This window comes from Chiloscyllium punctatum, chromosome 3 (genome assembly GCF_047496795.1).
Source record: "Chiloscyllium punctatum isolate Juve2018m chromosome 3, sChiPun1.3, whole genome shotgun sequence".
Classification (NCBI taxonomy): Eukaryota; Metazoa; Chordata; class Chondrichthyes; order Orectolobiformes; family Hemiscylliidae; genus Chiloscyllium; species Chiloscyllium punctatum.
The window spans coordinates 148230175-148249906 of NC_092741.1; the positions used below are offsets into that span (position 1 = coordinate 148230175).

General features: G+C 40.0%; 1 protein-coding gene across 4 annotated transcripts in view; it reads right to left on the reverse strand.

Moving 5' to 3' along the window:
- LOC140466507 (structural maintenance of chromosomes protein 6-like) overlaps positions 1-19732 on the reverse strand; it is a 127468-nt gene that overhangs the window by 22521 nt on the left and 85215 nt on the right. For all 4 annotated transcript variants that reach the window (XR_011955225.1, XM_072561992.1, XM_072561997.1 and 1 more), the window contains 7 exons: positions 19275-19476; positions 15329-15443; positions 8772-8932; positions 6074-6209; positions 5885-5965; positions 5511-5681; positions 5281-5418 (listed from right to left, as the gene is read on the reverse strand). Coding sequence is in view for 3 of the 4 variants with exons in the window: in XM_072561992.1 (XP_072418093.1) it covers positions 5281-5418; positions 5511-5681; positions 5885-5965; positions 6074-6209; positions 8772-8932; positions 15329-15443; positions 19275-19476 (1004 nt within the window). In the remaining variant the exon portion in view is untranslated. The remainder of the gene's footprint in view (positions 1-5280; positions 5419-5510; positions 5682-5884; positions 5966-6073; positions 6210-8771; positions 8933-15328; positions 15444-19274; positions 19477-19732) is intronic.

Sequence of the window (19732 nt, forward strand, 5' to 3'; positions counted from 1 at the left end):
GAACTGAAAAGGTGACCCAGACCAACACCTTCAGAAAATCAACCAAGAAACTATCATCTCTGCCTGTGGAACATTGTGAAAACCACTTAAACAATCTGACCAGTTTTGTTATTTTCTTTTATTTATCCCTGAACTGTTTGCTTGTCTGTCTTTTGTGTGATTGGTGCTGAAGACAAAGGTTTTGGGATTACAGCATAGAACAATTACAATACTTTGTAGTTTAATTTTTGCTCTGCTAGAGTTACATCTTTTTCATTGTACTGTTAATAAATTATCATATCTTTTGCTGGGGTAAAAACCACATCTGGAATTGATTATTCACAGAGTCAAGGATGAGTTATTTGAAAGTCTGGTTGGGATCCAATGGGGCCAATTTTGAGAGACTTTGAAGGTTTTAATTCTACAGTGTTGTGAATACAGGGTTGGAAAAGCTGATTTGCCTGTCTCTGTGTTGTAACACACTACAAATGAAAACTCTAATCCCGTTATAAACTCACTCTCTCTCTCACTCACTCCCTCACACACACAATATATATATACACATGGGTTGAGGAAAACTGGGAGGCAGATCAGTGGTTCCTAGTCACACATTGCTGTGACAATCCTCACACCGGTCAGAATGCTACTTCAGAGTTGTCTTCCTATCAAGAGACACAAGGCAGCCGGATCACTTACACAACTTTTAACTTGTCAGTTAAAAGTTACAGCTTACAACTGCTAAAGAAAGGATAAACTGGTTTTCCTCAAGTTTAAAGTGAGCTTTGATTGCAGAGAGACAGCTTCTGTGCTGGTCAAGATCAAAATACTACTCTCAGTCATGCTCCCAGCCCAAAGCTCTTCCTGAGAGCCAATCACATGATTGTTGACAGGCAAAAGACTTTTAACATCACTGGTCTACAGACCAATCAGCTTCTTGTTACCATCCAGCTGCATCTGTACACAACCGCCCAGCTCCTGTTTACCTGCAACTACTTCAATTGCTGCTTGCTCAATGTTTTCCAAGAGTGTCAAAGTGCTTGCTTTACAAAACATGCAGCCATCCTTTAAAATACCAGTTCTAAAACAGCTCTTTCTCATCTCAGTCCACAATGTGACAGTAAAAACATTTACCCCTTTAAATAGCTCACACACACTTAGACATACACACATGCACGCACACACATTCAAATACACAAGCTTGCCTGCACACATTTACACACATACACATTCAAATACACACATACCTATGCACTTGCATATATACACACACATACACAAACATATGCACACACACATACACACTCAGATACACATACCCGTACACACACTCAAATACACACAACTGCAATGCACACATGTACACACATGTGCGCACAAACACACACAAATACATACACACATGCACACACGTACACATGCATGCACACATATGCATAAACACAACACACTTGCATACACACATATGCGTGAACTTTATACACACATGTGCACGCATGCACGCACACACACACACGCTAACACAAACATCTCAAGTGAAGTGGGTAAAATGGATTTTCTCTGCATGGGTTCACATTGTAAAATATCACTTTAGACTAATAACAGTTAGTCCTTTAATGAACAACAGACAAGTTGGGGACATGTTCAGAAGGCAATTGATCTGCTGTTCTAGCACAGAGACAGGTCACTGGGAAGATATAGTTGTCTCTGGAGTCTTGGCAGACACAGCTTCCTCAGGAAACACATTCCAAGAAGACTTCCAGATTCTCTTGAAGTGGACAATCAGATCTGACATTTGACTCATAACCAGGGTGTTTCAGAAAGGCAAAGAAATAAGCTGGATTTTCGCCAACTGAAAAGCAAGCAAACTCTACTCAAATAAAACTTTGTTCAAACAGAAACTAATTTTCTGTCAGGCAGGTGATCTCAAAAAACAAATTCAGAATTCACTGAAACTATGTGGTTTCCAAGACATGCCTTGTCAAAAGGAACATATTCCAATGTCCAAAGAGACCTTCCAGACAAAAAATAATCCAGGCATCAACAGAACTTAAAATAACTCAATTTTACCACAAAACGCAAGTCCTCAGAAAAAAAATTAGATATGTGGCCTTCGTAAAGCTCAACACAATCCAGGATAAAGCAGCCTGCTTGAGAAACTTGACTTGAATATGTATTGTTCTAATTCTAATTCTAATTATTACCGCCATCATTAGTGACAATGTGTACCATTGACAAGATACACTACAGTAATGCATCAAGGCTTCTTTAACATTAAATCCCAAACCTGTGACTTTCATCATCCAGAAGACCATGGGCAGCAGACAAAAGGAACACTACAACCTGCAGTTCCCTTTAAAGTCACATACCATTCTGAAATGGAAGTATATCATCAGTCTTTCATCACCAACCCTGTTAAAGTTCTTGCATTCCCTGTTAACAGTCCAACAGGTGCAGTCTCAGCTATCTTGCTCCCCAACTCCACCCCCCCCTCCCCAATTCATATCTCTATCCCCTTGGCTCACAAGCCTCATTCCTGATGAAGGGCTTATGCCTGAAACGTCAATTCTCCTGCTGCTTTTCCAGCACCACACTCTTGATTCTGATCTCCAGCATCTGCAGTCCTCACTTTCTCCTCCATAGTTTCACCACACTGACTGGAGTGGTTCAAGAAATTGGGTCACCCTCATCTTCCTAAGAGTGATAAGGGATTTCGACTAAATGCCAGCTCATGTCAATGATGCTCCCTTGTGAATGAAGAAATGTGAAAACAGATCCTGCCCTCGCTCTCCCAAAGGCCAGGTTCACACCCATAATACAATAGCAAATGAAAAGCACTACCCAAAGACATCAGCTTTAGCTGTTTAAATGTTCACAGAACTGAAAGCAATAGTTTGATTCATTAGTTAATGCCAAATACATTGAAATAATTCTAAGGGAGCTCCCCATTTTGGTAAAATGAGGTCAAAGAAATCAAGCAAAACAAGCAGTTAGAGAACAACATGTCTCTATCATGCCAGTGGTGCAAATATTAGTCATATTTTAACATAATTTTTTGCATCCTGTAAATGACAGCTAGAAATAACAGGCTGTAACCTGTAACTCAGTGTGTGCCTTGTAATTAGTAGTACATAATCTAATGAATAATCAATGCTAATAATGCAGTATTTTTATCACAGACATCAAACAAACTATTCACACTCCTGCAGACAGACTATCAAACCCAATGCAGGATAGGGACACCTCAGTGAGTCTCTGCAAAGGCTACTGCTGTGCTGTTGCAACCAGAGCTTTCATCAAGTGCTTTCTCTGGGTGTGTGTGTGGAAAGGTTTTCAGATGGTGAGAGAAATGTAAGAAATGAGAAAAGATGTTATCAGGATTGTTGACACACTTTACCAGATCCAGATGTCAAAGGAGAATTTCTTCTGTGGCAGTAGAATGAAACCCCTCTGCACGCAGCAATAGGTTCTAACCCAAAGCCGATTTAGGCTGCCTTTGCTTTTTCAAATGATTGCTGCTGTTTTGAGTGCTTTCTATCTCCTAGACCTCCATGATGAGGCATCCCTGTGCATGAATATTATGTAGCACTGTTGGAACCTTTGACAATGCTGCAGAGTACAACCAGAGGAATCCAGACACCTGACACATATCTTCATTGTGCTGTGGTCCTTCACTAGCACCGGCCAACTGGAGTGCTGTGAAAGTGTTCCAGTCAGACCTGTGTCAGATATCTTCACAATAACCTGAACATATCTTTTTGAGGTTCAATAACTGAATCACACCAAAAAACGGCATTACGTAACTTGTAGGAATGTTGATATTCACTTGTACGATCGTGTGGAAAATCAGAGAAACGAATCAGTTCCCATCGATGTAGGTAGTAGGATTGATGAAGGGAATATGCATAGCCAAGTGGAAACAATCCATCAATCTGTGCACCTTCAGGGATTCTGTCACAATATAAAACTGCAGCTTTCAGTCATGCTGCTACTGTGGCTTATTGCAGTGAAGTGGATGAAATGACTTAGACTAGCAAATGATGCATCAACGAGCCGCTTAATACTTCTGTGCACAGCTACATGGCTAACATTTCAGATTCCTATAGCGGGGATTGTCTGTTAGTCAGGTTTCAGCATACAAGACATACTGTTAGACATTTCCTTTACAAAGTTCAGGGTCCACAAACTCTGAGGATATTAACAACAGGCGCATGATCATACAGATGCCATGTTCCTCTCCTGCTGCTTGATCAGGCTTGCCTCCCACCCCCATTACTCCTTCCCTTCTTCCTTGAAATATGTTCACAAAGTATCAAATCCATAACCTAATTCATATTCCATCCACGTAGGGTGTAAAACGTAGGTTAGTCATTCAGGGTCACGATTTTTACTTCAATGCTCAAGATCAATTTCACCCTCATTATATACACTTTTTAAAATGAGTGGAGTCTCACAGCAAGAGATGAAAAGGGAGGTGGCAACAGAGAAAGCAAAATGACCAACATGCATCAAGAATTAAGAATTCTCTGAATTGTCTCTTATACCTTTAAATCAATTTCTATCTTTTCAGTGATGGTTCACATTCTGAATGCCTGTTTTATATATTGTGAACATCATGAGCACAGAGGGGAAATATATCATCACTATATCATGACTATTTCATTCAATTGCTCCTTCTCGGCTGAGGATTTCTAATCATCTGTCGGAAATGGTAGAGAAAAATGTTACCATTTCTAAAGCTAATCTAGTATAATGCATTCCTGCCCTATTTCCTCTTGTAGAGCTCAACAGTACTCAAAGGAAAATTCAGGTTTAATTCTTTAAGTATGCCTGGCAATATAAGATTCAAATCTTCAACTAGCAATAGTGCTGAAAGAAATCTTGGCAGAGCTGCATATGTGCACAGATAGGTAAGCACTCAACCAGAAACTGGCCATCATCCAAACTCAGATAATTCAACAGGAGCCCTCTGGGAGTACAAATCAGTCAGTATAAGTCAGGAACCTTGTGGGAGTACAAACCAGTCAGCAGCATTTCCTGTTGTGCACTGTTCCCATTAGCAAAGACCATATCCAAATTTTGACCTGTAATGGTTGATGACTGTTCTTCAATAGATTATTATTTGAAATGCTTTGAGAAACGTCAATATTATAGTACTTTATATATATGTATATCGATTATGTTATTAAGGCTAATTCCACCATTTCATTTCACATTGCTATAAGTATCTGCTTATTAGATGAATAGCTTTAATCACGACTTTAAGTTAATATATCATGCCTGGTTAGTGAAAGCTGCACTTACCTCTAAAATACATTCTTTACTTTCCAACCTCCTTTTTAGTTCATTTATTCTCTCCAAATGTTTATTTCTTTCCCCTTTGCAATGCTTTTCCTTCTGTTTATATGTATCGATCTCTGTGTCCACTTTACTTAGCTCTTCCTGTTGTAATAATTCATTTCTTTAAATATTATTCAAAAACATTTCTAAATCTGATAACAGTTTGGATAATTAGTCTGATAATTAGAATGCACCTTTCTTGAATCTATTTCTTCTGCCAGCGAATGTTCCTTCCCTTGTATTTCTTTGTATTTCTTTTCATCCTCTTCCAATAACTTTCGATGTACATCCAAATCCATTCTTGCCTGCTCCAAGTTATTTTGGGCCGACTCAATTCTGTGGCAGATGTCTTGGGCTTCTTTTCTCTAGTGTAAGGAATAGAAGGAATCAGTTACCACCCAACCCCATATAACTGATTGTTATTCATGGCATGATTGACTCAAGTCTATGAAAATATTCAATGATGAGTAAAAGAAGAATTAACCATTGAAGATTCTGTGCAGCATTCAAAACTTACGTTACATAGGGAGGGAAACACAAGTAAGTCACAATTAATTTTAACACTTACTAATGTAGGAATATGAAATGGCTGGGGGTCCTCAATGTTTTCTAAATCTCCAATTTCTAGCTTAATTTTAGTTATTCTTTCCTGAAAAACACAGGAGATAAATTCTTAGGTTTATTCCATCATGATTAATTATTTAAAATGAAAAGAACTGAATTAGTCATACTTTTCTTTGGTCTTTTAAACACTGACCTGGATTTGTCTCCTTTTCTTTTGTGTATTGCTGATATTGGTGTAAAATAACTTTATTTCATCCTTTATTGAATTTGATCGCTGTTGACAGTGTGATAACTGGGATTTCTTATCATTTAGTTCCACCTCCAGTTCCCTGTTATGCAAAGGATTTCAGTGACACAATTTGTTAATTTTTTTAAAAAACAAAGTCCATAATTAGGCACAATCTAGGCCTTTAGCAATAACAATACTTCGCACAGTTAAACCAAGAGTTTCTTCAACACAATGGCCTTAAGTTTGCAGTCAGCAACAACATTGCAGAGCTCATCACTAAATGCAGAAAGTAATATAAGCCAATCTGATTCACATACTTCAGTTGAGAACTTACACTTCTTCTGCAGTTATGTCCAATGTTGAAAGCATCAATGAGACTGAGCAGTGTGATACATTACTGGAGAACCTATGCCTCCTAGTCACAAGCTGAGGGTGCATCCTTTAACGTCAGTTTTCAACTTAATTGGCAAGTTCTGCAGTCTTCTTACCAGATGAACTGAACTTCTGAACTAACATTGTTTTTTGAAGAATGAAATCTCACTTGTAATGTTCATAACTGTCAAAATGCTATTGATCATTAGAACTTGAAAAAATATATAACAGTTCAAAAGCATATTATATGAGAAAGTTACAAATCACACAACATCAGGTTAAATAGTCCAACAGGTTTAGTTGGAAGCACTAGCTTTCGGAGCACTGCTCCTTCATTAGATCGCTGTGGAGGGCACAATTATAAGACACAGAATTTATAGCAAAAGTTTACAGTGTGATGTAACTGAAAATATACATTGAAAAATACCTTGATTGTTTGTTAAGTCTCTCATCTGTTAGAATGACCATGTTAGTTTCACTGTCATTTGTAAATCTCAAAACTTTTTTAAAAAGTTACGTTGTCAGTGCAGATAAGGTGTTGAGATGTTGAAGGTGTTAGCCCCCCATGTTCCCTGTCTGTGCCATAATGTTTAGACTGATTCTAATCTAAAAAGTGAGTTAACAGAATCCATGTAAGACTCTGTTAACTCACTTTTTAGATTAGAATCAGTCCAAACATTATGGCACAGATAGGGAACACAGGGAGCTAACACCTTCAACATCTTGTCTGTGCTGACACCAATTATTACAGTTAGCCTGAGAATGTAACTTTTAAAAAAAGTTTTGTGATTTACACATGAAAAAAGTGAAACTAACATGGTCATTCTAACAGATGAGAGATTTAACAAACAATCAAGGTATTTTTCAATGTATAATTTCAGTTACATCACACGATAAACATTTGCTATAAATTCTGTGTCTTACAATTCTGTCCTCCACCAGCACCTGATGAAGGAGCGGTGCTCCGAAAGCTAGAGCTTCCAATTAAACTTGTTGGACTATAACCTGGTGTTGTGTGATTTGTAACTTTGCACACCCCAGTCCAACACCGGCATCTCCAAATCATGATGTGAGAAAGTGGAATTTAAAATCAAGTAATAGATCTAGAAAATAAATCTGATCTCAGTGGCCATGACAATTCTTACCAATTATTGCAAAAGACCATGTAGTTCACTGTTGTCCTTCTGGAAAGGAAATTTGCCACATAATATGACACGTAAGAAATATGTGCTTAAAGGGAAGCAAGTTCCTCAGAATGCCCACTTTTCTCAATCTTGCCACCCTGGATGAAGTGGCAAAATTAGATCAAATATAAATCATCACTGTTAAACGGTGAAATGGAGCACACTTCTATTGAGGATTACTATTTGGCCCAAGTCAGTTTTTGGCCTGGGTAGATAAATATTGGTTAGGAAACCTGCTTCTCTATTTTGCAGATTTGATGGCGTTAACTAATCTCCAACAAAACACTAATACTCAACATGTTGATTCCCGATTAAACCAAATTTTGATTTGTAACATTGAAGTAGGTCCTCATTTACAATTTGAACATCATGAACATACCCCAACTTATTGTTTTGATTGTCAACAAAGTGAAACAAAACATACCTTGTGATTAGAATGATCTGGAGTCATAAACATTTTAGGCGATTAAAACGATTTTTGAAGTTTCAGAATATTCCAAAATATTTGTACTAAAGACATATTTTTAATTCATATGATTGAGAGAATAAATAAAAAGCTGAAATAAAATGGTATCTGTGTGAAATAGTATTTTTCAGATTTGTTTGGTATATAAAATTGCTTGGATATAATGACGGCAAATTTCTTTCTCAGAAGGCCATCAATGAACTACATGGGTTTTTGCAACAATTGGACAGAGTTGCCGTGGCCACTGAACTAGATTTGTATTCCAGATCTATTACTGTACTTGAGTTTAAATTCCATTGTCTAACAATGGTGGGATTTGAAACTGATTCCCCCCCTCCCCCCGCCCCCCGATAATTAGCCTGAATCTCTGTATTGCTAGTCTAATGATAATGCCTCTTACTGCTATAATGTAAAATGTGCACATGAAAATACTTTCAATCATTTCAAGCAATAATTAACAAGCTTATCACTTAAAATCCTGAACCATAATTAAACATTTACCAAGCTCGAGGGAAAGACTTGAGGGTTGCACTGAAGGAGAAAGAACAGGACTGTACTGAAGCATCTGGTTAATAACTTGTTGTGGTCCAGCCTGCACATTTCTGAGAGATTGTAATAGTTGATACCAAACTTTACTAACCTGATTTTGGATTCCACATCACCACCCAAGTATCTTGCCCTGTCTGTTTCCGAGGAGTAGTAGCGGTTGGGAAAGACGTGGTCACCTGCTGCAGTAAAAGCTTCTCTGCAGTTTGCAGGTGGTCTTTGCTGCTGCATAATTTCACGAGCTCTGCTGTTACTCTAGGAAGGAGGATTGCTATTTCAAAACTTGCTAGAGGAAACTGGTTTGAACAATAGTTTCATACAAAAGCAGATGATCTGAGAGACAAACTGGTGATGAACAACAAGCAAATATGCCATAAAGGATGACTACAATGGTAGTATTCATTTTCCCTCATGTATTTTTACAGGTGATGGAGTTCTAAGGAACGATATGGGCAATATTACAGTACTGGGTGTATTCTATAGGGTTCCAATTAGTGAGAAAGATTTGGAAAAAATAAATTTGCATGGAAAAACTGCATAAAGGTGCAAAACCTATAGTGTGGTGATAGTGGGAGCTTCTTCAATGTTATAAAGACAAGGAAAATACTGCTTAGTTATGCCTCACTGAGATGGCTTCCTGGAAATCAAAACCCATTACTCCTGGAGTTGTTGCAACTTAATATGTTTCCTCACAAAATATGTGATCCACAAACAATAAAACACAAGACTTACAATCCTTCCCTCGTCCTTATTGAATCTTGGCATTTCTACAACCTTTAACTTATTCCAACATTTTATATTCAGGCTAATGCAATTACATCATTTATTCCAGCAATGTGAATAATATTTATAATAAAATGGGTGCATCAAAAGACTTCACATGAATAATCTCATATTTCAAGTTGTAAAGTTTTCAGTGAAGGCCAGTGGATTACCATCAGCATAAATTAGCATTTCCATTTTACCTGTTAGACACTGACTTCAACATGTTAAGGAGTCAACAATTATCCCAAAGTCTGGCTATTTTAATAGTAGGTTACTTCCGTTGATACTGGTTTAGTTTATAAGTGAAGTACCCCACTTCTCTGCTTGCAACTTATCATCCTGCAACAAGACTGCAGCTACCCTCATGTTACCAGAATCAATAACTATTTTGAAAGGTTTGGAAAAATCAGGGGAAGCCAACACTGGTTCATTTTATTAAGATTATAATATACCGACCACACCTTAATGCCCATGATATGGGCAAATACACAGGTTCTGTGCTTCACTTTTGAAGTTCAGGAAAACAACTCACCAACACCTTTCAAGAGAAACTAGGGAAGGGCAATAAATGTTGGCCCATCCAGCGACACCCACATCTCACAAGAGAATAAAAGAAAATTAAGACATGACACTGGAAATGGTAAATGATTTCCTGCAGGTGGCAGAATTGTCCCTCACAGCCTTAAAGGAACTTTCAAAGACAAGATTGATTATTTGGTGGGTAAACTGGGGATAGCATTGCCTGACAGAGCTGCAAAGTCAGAGACAAATTGAAGTACTAGCACTTGGGTTTAAAGGAAATACAAGAAGGACCAGGTATTCTGGGTAGTGAACCTTTGGAATTGGGCGGCATTCAATTATGTGTAACATGAGAAAAGGACAAAACTAGAGATGAGAGAAAAAAAAGACAGGAGAGGAAGCAGAAAAGGGAAATGAAATTGAAAAGAACATGAGAAAACTAGACTTAGAATTGCAAGAGAAAGTGAAAGAATACAAATTATCAGCTTAAAAGAATTCAGCTGAAACAGGAGATGTCATGGTTGGGCAGTGATGTGGGGTGTCTCATAGTTATAAAAATTTGTTAACTAATTGCAAGTCTTTCATTTACATGTATTCCCTCCCAATATAATAGGCATCATTGCACTTATATTTAACAACTCATAACATTATAAAGATAAATAAATATATATATAATACATATATATACACACACAAAATGCTACTGCTACTCAAGAAACAAAACCACTTCTTTCATTGCAGCAAAGTTAACACCAGCCAACAAATTGACATGTGCAACGTTTGGTATTTAAGTGATCATTTTCCCCCTAAGCAGTGTGTGTGAAACCATGCCCAGGTACAGACCATACCTGGAAACAATACAAGGAGGATCACCTGATAGAGCTTTACAAAGCTCTGAGGGTCATCGATGGGGTAGATCGGCAGAAACATTTTCCCTTAATGGGGGGGGGGGGGGGGGGGGGGTTAAAAACCAGGGGGCACAGTTTAAAGGTAAGGAGCTGGAGGTTTAGAGAGACTTGTAGAAAAACATTTTTCACTTAGAAGGTTAGGGGTATCTGGAACTCACGGCATGAAAGGAAGCAGAAACCTTCAAAACATTTAAAATCTACATAGCTGACCACCTGGAGGGTATGGGCCAAGTGTTGGAAAATGGGTTTAGAATTGCTGAATTATTAATGATCAGTATGGGCACAGGCCAAAGGGCCTCGTTTCATGCTGTTAAAAACTCTGTGACTCTAACCTTAATTTACAGAATTGCTCTGTAATAGAAAATGGCCTTCCTGTGTCCCTTTCTCACATATTCCCACATTATTTCTATTTATAATGTATACTCTTCAGGAAATCTTCATTAACCATCAGAATGTTTTTTTTAATATAGGTAAATCCTCAGTTTATCTATTGCAGTTCATCAAAATACTCTTGCCCCCTTGAACTTTGAGAACGTGAGGATTGCAGATGCTGGAGTTCAGAACCAAAAGGTGTGGTGCTGGAAAAATATAGCCAGTCAGGCAGCATCCGAGAAAAAGGAGAGTCAATGTTTTGAGCATAAGCCGTTAAAAAAGATGAAGAGCTTGTGCTGCCTGACAGGCTGTGCTTTTCCAGTCCCCTTGAATTTTAAAGAGGATAAATTTTACAAATTTGAGTTTTGCTGAAGAAGGACACACTTTTTGAAAGCTTTACATTTTACATTCATCAGGACAATATGACAAAAATAACCAAGTCAAGGGGAGGAGGGGCAAAGTTTATACATCATAAAAAAGAGAGTACTGCCCAGTGGTAGCTCTCTTCTCTGATAGCACAAAGCTTTTGCTTCTGTTGGAAGTAGAACATAGAACATAGAACATACAGAACAGTACAGCACAGAACTAGCCCTTCGGCCCACGATGTTGTGCCTAACATTTATCCTAACTTAAGCACCCATCCATGTACCTATCCAATTGCCGCTTAAAGGTCACCAATGATTCTGACTCTGCCACTCCCACAGGTAGCGCATTCCATGCCCCACCACTCTCTCGGTAAAGAACCTACCCCTGACATTCCCCCCTATACCTTCCACCCTTCACCTTAAATTTATGTCCCCTTGTAACACTCAGTTGTACCCGGGGAAAAAAGTCTCTGACTGTCTACTCTATCTATTCCCCTAATCATCTTATAAACCTCTATCAAGTCACCCCTCTTCCTTCGCCGTTCCAATGAGAAAAGGCTTAGCACTCTCAACCTATCCTCGTACGACCTATTCTCCATTCCAGGCAACATCCTGGTAAATCTCCTCTGCACCCTCTCCAAAGCTTCCACATCTTTTTTCCTAAAATGAGGCGACCAGAACTGCACACAGTACTCCAAATGTGGCCTAACCAAGGTCCTGTACAGCTGCAACATCACCTCACGACTCTTGAATTCAATCCCTCTGCTAATGAACTCTAATACACCATAGGCCTTCTTACAAGCTCTATCCACCTGAGCCTGATCCACCAACTTTCAAAGATCTATGAACATAGACCCCAAGATCCCTCTGCTCCTCCATCTTACGAAGAACCCTACCGTTAACCCTGTATTCCGAGTACATCCAAGATTGTGAAGACCAAGATATCTTTTGTTGGGGGATGAGGGGAGAGCAATTTTTGTTGTTGGGGTCACAGGGAGAAGGAGGAATGAGAAGAAGAATGAAAGGGGAGGCTGGGTTGGTTCTGAGCAACTTAGGTTGAATCCATCAACATATACAGTTTGACACAGAAAAAGGGTTAATTAATTGTGTGCATCATAAAGTCAGAGAGCAAAAAAAGCTTTGCAGTCTAACGTGTCAGTGCTGACCAGATATCCTAATCTAATCTAGTCCCATCTGCCAGGACTTGCCCCATATCTCTCTAAACCCTTCCTATTTATATACCCATCCAGATGCCTTTTAAATGTTGTAATTGTACTAGCCTCCACCACTTCCTCTGGCAGCTCATTCCATATACGCACCACCCCCTGTGTGAAAACATTGCCCCTTAGGTCCGTTTTATATCTTTCCCCTCTCACCCTAAACCTATGCCCTCTAGTTGTACCCTTGTCTATTTCCCCCATCCATCCCCCTCATGATTTAATAAACCACTACAAGGTCACCCCTCAGCCTCCGATGCTCCAGGGAAAACAGTCCTAGCCTATTCAGCCTGTCTCTATAGCTCAAATCCTCCAACCCTGGCAACATCCTTGTAAATGTTTTCTCAACTCTTTCAAGTTTTACAACTTTCTTCCAATACAATACAACAGATTCTCAAATGAAAAAGGTACACAATTCTCTTTAACCATAAGTTCTTTCTTCAAAATTAAATTACCCAACTTACCAGTGCAGAAAAAAAGGATAGCAACTTTTACATCTTTGGAATGTTCCTAAGCTTTTGAATTATTTTGAAATGTAGTCACTGTCATTACTTTGGTAAGCATTATGCACATCAGAAGTTAGGTAAACAGCAGTGAGGTACAGAAAATGAGTAGCTGTCCCATTTTCATTTGTTTTGGCTGAAGGAAGAATATTTTCCATGACATTGGGAAAAGTTCTACTCTGAAACAATACCATGAGATATTTCATGTTTGGCAAATGAAACGGCAAATAAGGCTTTGCTTTAACATCTCTCTCAGAAATGCTCCAGTAAATCAGTACTACCTCACCAACGGCTTTGCCCAGTTTGGATGCTCACATCTAAGTGACAATGCGACACAATTAGTCTTGAGAATAAAATAGTTGAAAGTTAGTTCAAAGAGCTCTCGGCTTCTTCCTCGACCAGAAGCCCGAACAATCCCCATCCACCATCACTCTCCTTTGCCTGGCTGAACTTGTCCTCTCACAGTTATGCTGCCTCTTTATGGAGTAAGTGGAACAATCCTTGTTCCAGTCCTACAAAGGCTCCCTCCCACAACTCTTGGTACATCAACAACTGCTTTAGTGCTACTTCGTGCTCTTATCAGGACTCCCACCCCTCTATAACTTTCACATCGCTGATTTCCAACACTTCCCTTCCTTTCCTTGACCTCTCTGTCTCCATTTCAGGAGATAACTCATTCACTGCCATCCATTACAAAGCTACTGACCCACATAGCTATCTTCATGACAGCTCATCACACCCCACATCCCACAAGGACTCCATCTCATTCTCCCAGTTCCTTCACCTATGTCGTATCTGTTTGGATAATGCCTCTTCCCGAAACAGTGTTGCTGCCATGGCTTCCTTCTTCCATGACCAAGGTTTCCCATCCATTGTGGTTGACAGGGCCCTGACCTATCACCCATATTTCCGTTCTTGCCCCTTCCCGTCACTCACAATGGTGTGAACAGATTCCCCTTTGTCCTCACTTTTCATCCCACCAGCCTCCGCATTCAAAGGATCATTCTTTGCCGCTTCAGACAACTCCAGCAGAACACCACCACGAAGTACATCTTCCCCTCACTCGCCCATCTGCATTTCTCAGGAATCGTTCCCTCCAGGACACCCTAGTACGTTCCACAACCACCAACGCCACCCCTTCCCATGGCACCTTTCCATGTGACCACAGAAGGTGCAACACCTGCCCCTTCACTTCCTCCCTGCTCACCATCCAAGGGCTAAAACAGGCTTTCCACGTGAAGCAGCATTTCACCTGGACCTCCTCCAATCCTGTGCATTGTATTTGCTGCACCCAACGTGACCTACTCTACATTCCAAATGCAGACTGGGTGACCGTTTTGCAGAACACCTCCACAAGCAGGACCCCGTCCTTCTCGCAGCCAATATTTTTAATGCAGCATCCTGTTCACACACCTACATGTCTGTCCTCCGAATGCTGCAGTGTTCAGTGAATCGCAGCAAAAACTGGAGGAACAACATCTCACCTTCAGACAAGGTATTTCACAGCCTTTTTTGACTTAATATTGAGTTCAACACCTTCAAATTGTGAACAAGTTCTTTCCTTTATTTTAGTTTGTTATCATGCCCTTCCCCAGTGTCTGTCCTTTCAAGTCTGGCAGGAGACACACTATCGTTCTGCTATTCTCATGTTCTGTTCACTTAATCTGAACGATCAACATCATTTCTTCACCAGCACCCTGCACCCCCTACCCCCACACACCCTTCCCAAATATTACATAAATGCTGCCCCCTCCATACTTCACCTCAGCTCAGATGAAGAGTCGTCTCAACTCAAAATGTTAACTTGCTCACTCCATTGATGCTGCCTGACCTGCTGTGATCGCCAGCATTTATTGTTTTCAGTTGTTCAAAGTTAACCTTGCTCCACCACACTAATCACCATGAATGTATAACTTTGTTCATCTCAAACATTATCCCTATTATAAGCATTGTCAAACAAAAAACGGAATTCTGCAGAATGAAAATTGCAAAATTGGCCTACTTTGATTATCAGGATTCTTTCAATGTTCCTCAAATCGATGAAGCAGTTTGCCACCACTGGGTTGCTTATTTCTAAGGATTCAAAAACTGTTGGGAATTCTGGATGGTAAACAGCTCTTTAGAGAGAAAAAATACAAAGTTATTTTGGATTTTGTTTAGTCTGTGTATTGAAGCTTCACGAACAATGTAGGGTTTGTATCAAGATCAGGGCCAATGACTCAGTAGTCATCTTGATATATTCCTATGATGAAACATCCAATCAGCTTGGATCCTGTGATGTAATTGACTTCAGTTGTTAGTATCACCTTGAATACCATCAAGATCAAAGCTTTTTCCCTGCAGGTCATTAAGTTGAGTAACAGTTTAAACATTTCGCTGGTACGTTGCTTGGAATCAGAAGCGATGTACAATGTTTTAGATTACATTACAGTATGGAAACAGGCCCTTCGGCCCAACAAGTCCACACCGACCCGCCGAAGCGCAACCCACCCATACCCCTACATTTACCCCTTACTAACACTACAGGCAATTTAGCATGGCCAATTCACCTGACCTGCACATCTTTGGACTGTGGGAGGAAACCGGAGCACCCGGAGGAAACCCACGCAGACACGGGGAGAACGTGCAAACTCCACACAGTCAGTCGCCTGAGGCGGGAATTGAACCCGGGTCTCTGGCGCTGTGAGGCAGCAGTGCTAACCACTGTGCCACCGTGTTGCCCATGAGACTGGATTGTCGCATGCTTGACTCAAATGCCAAACAATTATGAGTAGGTATGCACACCTGATAGTACATGACTATAATGTCACATGCACAACAGCACAACCCTTTGCTAACCCCTGTAGATGAGTGAATACAAGCAATTGTACAGCTACCTTAATTGGTAATGTGTAATGAGACAGATTAATTAGGGAGCATAAGGTGAAGGAACCTTTAAGGGGCAGTGACTATAATATGTTAGAATTCACTCTGCAGCTTGAGAGGGAGAAGCTGGAATCAGGTGTAATGGTATTACAGTTGGGTCAAGGCCAGAGTTCATTGTCAGGGAAGCCTAGGAGAAAAGATGATAGAGTTTCTGGAAGCAATTTGAGAAGTACAGGAAGGAAGATGAAGCATACTATAACGGGGGGGGGATAAGACAAGGGAAATGAGGGAAAACATAAAAGCAAAATGAAAATCGTACAATGGAGGGAAGATGAGTGGAAAACCAAGGGATTGGAAAGCCTTTAAAAAGTGGCAGAAGATAACTAAAAAAGCAATAAGGGAGGGTGAAGATGAAATATGAAAATAAGAAAGCCAGTAATTTAAAAGAAAATTGCTACAGGTTTTTTAGATATTAAAAAAAGGTAAAAGAGAAGCAAGAATGGACATTAGACCTCGGGAAAATTAGGCTAGAGAAATAGTAATGGGAAAAGAAAAGTGGCAGAGGAACTGAATAGGTACTTTGCATCAGTTCTCACAGTGGAAGACACCAGTTCCAAAACTTCAAAAGAGTCGGGGTGAGGGGGGTGGGGGTTCAGAGGTGAGTGTAATGGCCATCACTAGGGAGAAGGTGTTGGGGAAGCTGAAAGATATAAAAGTGAATAAATCAGTCAGAGCTGATGGATTACACAGCAGAGTTCTGAAGGAGATGGCTGAGGAGATTGTACAGGCATTAGTGGTAATCTTTCAGGAATCACTAAAGTTGGGAAAGGTCCCTAAGGACTGAAAAATGGTTAATGGAACACTCCTATTTAAGAAGGGAGGGAGAGAGGAGGCAGAAACCTATAGGTTGGTTAGCCTGACCTCAATTGTTGGTAAGATTTTAGAGTCCATTATTAAGAATGAGATTGTGAAGTACTTGGAAGTGCATGATAAAATAGGGCTGAGTCAGCACAGCCTTACCAAGGGGAGGTCATGCCTGACAAATCTGTTAGAATCCTTCAGGGAAGTATTGAGTAAATTAAACAAAGGAGACCCAGTGAACAGAATCCATCTTGATTTCCAGAAGGCCTTTGATAAGGTGCCACAGAGGAGGCTATTAAATAAGGTAAGAGCTCATGGTGTTCGGGAACAAGGTACGGGCATGGATAAAGCATTGGCTGACTGGCAGAAGGTAGAGAGCAGGGTTAAAGGGGACTTTTTCAGAATGGCATCCGGTGACTTGTGGAGTTCCGCAAAAGTCCATGTTGGGACCACAACTATTCACATTAACAATACGGATGAAGGAACTGAGGGCTTTGTTGCTAAGTTTGTAGGTGACACAAAGATAGTTGTTAAGGAAGCAGGGAGGCTGCGAAGAACTTGGACAGTCTAGGAGAATGGGCAAAGAAGTGACAGATGGAATACAATGTGGAACCTGTGAAGCTATGCACTTTGGTAAGAAGAATAGGGGTGCAGACTATTTTCTAAATGAGGAAAGGCTTCAAGAATCTGAAGCAAAAGGGGACTTGTGAGTTCTAGATCAGGATTCTCTTAAGATGCAAGTTCAATTGGAAGTTAGGAAGGCAAATGTAATGTTGGCATTTATTTCAAGAGGGCGAGAATACAAGAGCAGAGATGTACTCTGAGGCTGTCTAAGGCTCTGGTCAGACTTCATTAAAATATTGTGAGCAGTTTTGGGCCCCCTATCCGAGGAAGATGTGCAGGTCTTTGAAGGGGACCAGAGAGGTTTTCAAAGCTGATCCCGGGGATGAAGGGTTTATTATATGAAGAAATGTTGAGGACTCTGGGTCTGTCTCAATGTGGTTTAGAAGTTGAAGGAGGATCTCTTTGAAGCTTATGGAATACTGAGAAGCCTGAATAAAGTGGGCACGGAGAAGATGTTTCCATTACTGGGAGAGACTTACAGCCAAGAAGACATGGATGTAGGTTTGCTCGCTGAGCTGCAAGGTTTATTTCCAGATGTTTTGTTACCCTTCTAGGTAATACCTTCAGTAGACCTCAGGTGAAGCAATGCTGAAAATTCCTGCTTTCTATTTATATGTTTGGGTTTCTTTGGGTTGGTGATGTCATTTCCTGTGGTGAAGTTCCTTTTCTCAGGGGTGGTAGTTGGGGGTCTAACTCAATGTGCTTGTTGATAGAGTTCCGGTTGGAATACCATGCTTCTAGGAATTCTCGTGCGTGTCTTTGTTTGGCTTGTCCTAGGATGGATGTGTTGTCCCAGTCGAAGTGGTGTCCTTCCTCATCCGTATGTGAGCATAATAGTGAGAGAGAGTCATGTTTTTTTGTGGCTAGTTAGTGTTCATGTATCCTGGTGGCTAGTTTTCTGCCTGTTTGTCCAATGTTGTGTTTGTTACAGTCCTTGCACAGTATTTTGTAAATGACGCTAGTTTTGCTTATTGTCTGTATAGGGTCTTTCAAGTTCATTAGCTGCTGTTTTAGTGTGTTGATGGGCTTGTGGGTTACCATGATGCCAAGGGGTCTGTAGTCTGGCAGTCATTTCTGAGATGTCTCTGACATAGGGGAGAGTGGCTAGGGTTTCTGGATGTGTTTTGTCTGCTTATTTGGGTTTGTTGCTGAGAAATCGGCAGACTGTGTTCATTGGGTACCCATTCTCGCTAAGCCAAGAGGACAGTCTTAGAGTGAAGAGACCAACCCTTTAGAACTGAGATGAGGATGAATTTCTTCAGCCAGAGGCTGGGGAATCTGTGGAACATGCTGCTGCAGAAGATTGTGAAGTCTAAGTCATTGGGTGTATTTAACATGGAGGTTGCTAGTTTTTTGATTAGTATGGGGATCAAAGGTTACAGAGAGAAAGCTGGAGAATGGGGATGAAAAACATATTAACTATGATCAAATGTACAGCAGAATCGATGGGCTGAATGGCTTAATTCTGTTCCTACGTCTTATAGTCTTATATTATCTAATTTATACTATTTATGCAATGTCTTATTTTGTAATCGTTTTGCTCGAGAAAATTTCAAAGCAGAGTAAAATATTTAAGAATTAAGCATCTTGAAACACACCTGTTTTTTATGTTGTACACTTGATTTGAAAACTCACACACATTAATTTGGGGTCGTTTTCTTGGATTGAAATATTGTGACATCAAACTCTGTAGCACCTGCTCATCTCTGTAGTTATCACAGCAAAATGAATGCAGGAGATTTCTCAAACAATTTTCAACTGCCAAAGCCAATTCAGGATATTTCAACTTGAAGCAAGCACCTAAAATAAAACAATGTCTTGGTATTAAAATTAGTGCTCAGTATTCCTGAATACACATTACATAATGCATATATTACCTTAAATGCATAGGTTTAAGCTCACTGCTGCCAAGTTTATTACACACGTGCTGATACACAAACCCTTCACATGAAAGAAAAACAGGAGATTTCACACCAAACATCCGAATGGCATATTGATCGACTTCCAGTCAGTTAAGTTAATGTATTTATTTCCTTTCCTTTTTATTTTCTAGCTT